Here is a 3,689-nt window from a genome sequence, read left to right on the forward strand (position 1 = left end):
TGTGAGCCCTTCAGAGGGAGAGCCTGGCAGGGTTTGCGAGGGTGTGCAGAGAGCTTGGGCTGTGTGCGGCCTGGGAGGGAGCATGGGGCTGTGGAGAGTAGAGCAGGGGCAGAATCAGGGGGGAAAGGGTCGTAGGGTGGTTAATGGGACCTGAATTTGGGAAAGAAGTGCGGGAGTATGAGGGTATGCAGGTCCCCTTGTGTAGCAAAATCAAGTCTCCTCTGGGAAGTGGAGTAAGTAAGCACTTGCTGCAGTCGGGACAAGGTGGGTGTCATGGGCTGTGAAGCTCCACTAGAGCTTCTGGAGGGACGGGAGAGGGCAGGTGGGGCATGGGGATGTGTTTAATAGGGCTGGGAAAGGAAATAGGGCTCATCCCGGTGCAGCTGGATGCTCTCAGTGTCCTCAGCAGAGCCGTTCCTGATGTTCTTCCCAGAGCCTACTCTTGTCTTGCCTGAAAGAGAGAAGGTGACTGCTTCATACAGCAGCAGAAGTAATTTACAGTGCTCATCAGACTGTAACTTCAGGTGTATTGTTCAGTTCCCTAAATATTTAGTGAGTGAAATTTCAAAGACAGGCACTGAAACTCACTGAATGCCTTTGAGCCTGGACTTGGGATCTGAATCTGACCTCTGTTATGTATTATACTTTTAAGAGATGATAGCTAGTTCCTTAACACCAGTGCTTATTTCCACAGAAAAAAAAACAACCTGCTGTCTCATTACATATCCTGCATCTTCTTATAACATAAGCTAAGCTATCACTTAAGAGTAGGGGTTTTTTTAAATTATTTTATGCATGAATTTATTTTTGAAGTAATCCTTCCCTTTCCATCGTTAGTCTTATGCCATTATTATAAGAAGCCAGGCCTTCCCCATAGATCTATTGGGCTGTTTAATTGCTCTGCAAACATGGAGGGGTGCTAATAAGCTTTCTTTCAAGCATGTGTTCGTATGTCAACACATTTGCTTCTGTCAGAAGCTTAAAAATGGAAACAGTTTTCTCTTTAAGAAAACAGGACCCAAATAAGGAGATGATGGAGAGGTGAAGATTCCTCTAGTGAGTCTGTTCCAGCTCATTCCTTAGAAAGGCTGCGCATGAAAGATCAGAGAAGAGGCCAACAGATCTGGGTTTTGTCCAGGGGTCTCTCGGTTTAAAGCTCTCTACAACCACTTGAGCTCATTTTCCCTGTGACTTGTCTGGGTACAACTTCATTCTCTGCCCAAGCTGTTAAAAAATCTTAAACTTTACCCTTCAGAATTCTTTCAGTTGCACAACAGATACAACCTATTCCTTAGCAAAAATGGAAGCTATCAAGAAAAAGATGCAGATGTTGAAGTTAGACAAGGAGAATGCCATTGACAGAGCAGAGCAGGCTGAAACAGATAAGAAGGCAGCTGAGGACAAATGCAAACAGGTAAGTAGAAATAAAATCACTGATTGTGTATGCGCTGTGGAAATGAGTGTAACAAAATACTATGTTGCAACTTTCTGATTCGGAAAGCAAAATTATTTGAAGTCGGAGTTTTCTGTTAATCTTCTTTTAAAGTCTTTTGCCTTTCTGTGATGTTACACTCGTACAGCCAGGGCTAGGTACTAACTTCTCTTTTCAGCCATCTGGGTCTTTGCAAAATTAGCACTATCCACAGATTATTAGGAGTACTTTGTCTAAGTCTTCTTGACTCTTACATAGTTGCCTTAATTTTCTTGTGCTTGTGATTCCATGGAAAAGGCCTCACATATTCAAAATCAAAGCTGTATACCTTGAACACCTGTAGGACTAGTGTTAATACCTCCTGAAGAGTCAGCTGTGCCTAAACATTAATTGAGCCTCTCCTTGAAGTGAATTAATAAAGTTCACTTGCCTAGTCCTTGGTATAGTGAGTGTCCCTTAGAGGTACCAGCTGTGACTCAACAGTAGATAATGTATTATTTTTTTAAGAAGAATCAGAAATGTCTTAATTTGAAAGCTCTTCTTTTAACTGGATTATACTGGTAGCATTTTCACATTATTTTGCTTGTCAATGTTCTTTATTCCGGGTATGTACCTCATATTTGAGCTGTAGTATTTTCAGACCGATCTTGAAATGTACGTTTCATTCACACACTCATTGACATTTGAGTTTCTTATAGCACTTTGTGTAAAATTACCGTGTCTTATTCTTTCACATCTTCTAAATGTGGCTGCTTCTACTACATCTTCCAGGCTGCTGTAATATGTTATTAGCATTCATTTGGCCAAATATTTCTTATGTTCAGTTTGAGATCCTGGGTGATAGAACTACACTTTGAACTGATCATCCATTTAGCTAAAGCATCAGGAAAAAAGTTTCCAAAAGGGTCAGCTGCTGCTGTCTTCCCCCTCCACCAGGAGAACCACTTGTCTCTCCTGTGTCCTTACAGAAAGCTTCTACAAGCTGCACACATCGCCCCGTGTACGTAGTTCCTCTTTCTTTCCTTGCTTCGGAGGTGCTGCTCAGTTGCTGTTCTGTCGGGCCGCAGCCCCCAGCTAATCTTTCTGCGCTCAGTCACGGCCGCCAGCAGACTGCTACTCAGAGCAGTTAATGGTGACAGAATGCTTAGCCTTCCTTTACATTTAATTATCAAAGGTGATTTCCTACGGAGTGATGAATGACACGTTTGTGGGAATTTTCAGGTATCCACATAAGGGTAATTCACAATAAATAGCCAGAAGAGAAAAACAAATCTTTGATCTTACTCCTCTTTTCTCTATTGTCTCAAATTTTTCAGCTTTTTTTTTTAATGTGGGCACCGTACTCAAGTAGTGATTTTAATGTCATAGACAAAGTAAGCATCACCTCCTTCGTCCTGGTTACTGTCCCACTGTTAAAGCATCCCAGCAAGCGTATTCAGTTCTCTCACGCTGCTTACTCTGAGTAAAAGTAGAGCAACGTTACAATGTTCAAGAATAGCACGCTACCCAAAATGTCGTCGAAGCTCTCTTTGAAGCTAGAATGAACAAAGTCAGTGTACTAAAACACAAACTATTTTGAGTGAACTATTTTGATAGACAAAACTTATGTGAAGGCGGAGCTAAATGGTTAAATCAGTTTCTCTGCAGCCTAAACTGGTTTGTATTGCAAATAAAACGGTGGAGCAGATGGGTGTGCAGGCGCACCCTTATCAGCAGCGAGCCTCCTGATAATGCACATTCTTTGGAGAGCATGAGACAGTTTGTCATTAAACAGGCTCCCAGCAGGTTATAAATAGTACCACGCCAGTGTGCAATATGGATTTATATGGTATGGAGGAGAGCGTCCCAACCTCGTGGTAAGATGGAGCCTACCTTGTTGGCCCACAATTGGTCAGAGAATAATTCAGGTTGGAAGGGTCCTCTGGAGGTCATCGAGTCCAGCCAGACCTGTCCCCTCCCGCTTCCAGAGTGTCACCTTTGGCAGCAGATGATGGAAGGAACAACCACTCCATTTCTCTAGCTATACAGGAATTGAGTAGCATCCTAATAAATCATCAGGTGTTAGAACAAACACAAGGACATAATTTTAAAACATTTATAATTACGCTGTAGAATTAACTGCTGCAGGATATTGTGGAGTCCAAAACAGAAATGAGGTGGAAAAGGGCTTATCCTAAGTTATGTATTAAACCAGATGCTGTGTGTGCAGCGGCGGGGAATGTTGTTCTGAGGATGATATGTTTTTAATGCTCTTTCC

At 42.3% G+C, this 3,689-nt stretch overlaps 1 protein-coding gene across 1 annotated transcript in view; it reads left to right on the top strand.

Annotated features, from left to right (window-relative positions):
- The first annotated feature begins 1,300 nt into the window (after positions 1 to 1,300).
- TPM4 (tropomyosin 4) overlaps positions 1,301 to 3,689 on the top strand; it is a 9,372-nt gene continuing 6,983 nt past the window's right edge. Inside the window, exon 1 of the mRNA XM_009636696.2 lies at positions 1,301 to 1,414. Coding sequence (XP_009634991.1) covers positions 1,301 to 1,414 — 114 coding nt within the window. The remainder of the gene's footprint in view (positions 1,415 to 3,689) is intronic.

Source organism: Egretta garzetta, unplaced genomic scaffold, assembly GCF_000687185.1.
Source record: "Egretta garzetta isolate BGI_Z169 unplaced genomic scaffold, ASM68718v1 scaffold4, whole genome shotgun sequence".
In the NCBI taxonomy this organism is placed as follows: domain Eukaryota; kingdom Metazoa; phylum Chordata; class Aves; order Pelecaniformes; family Ardeidae; genus Egretta; species Egretta garzetta.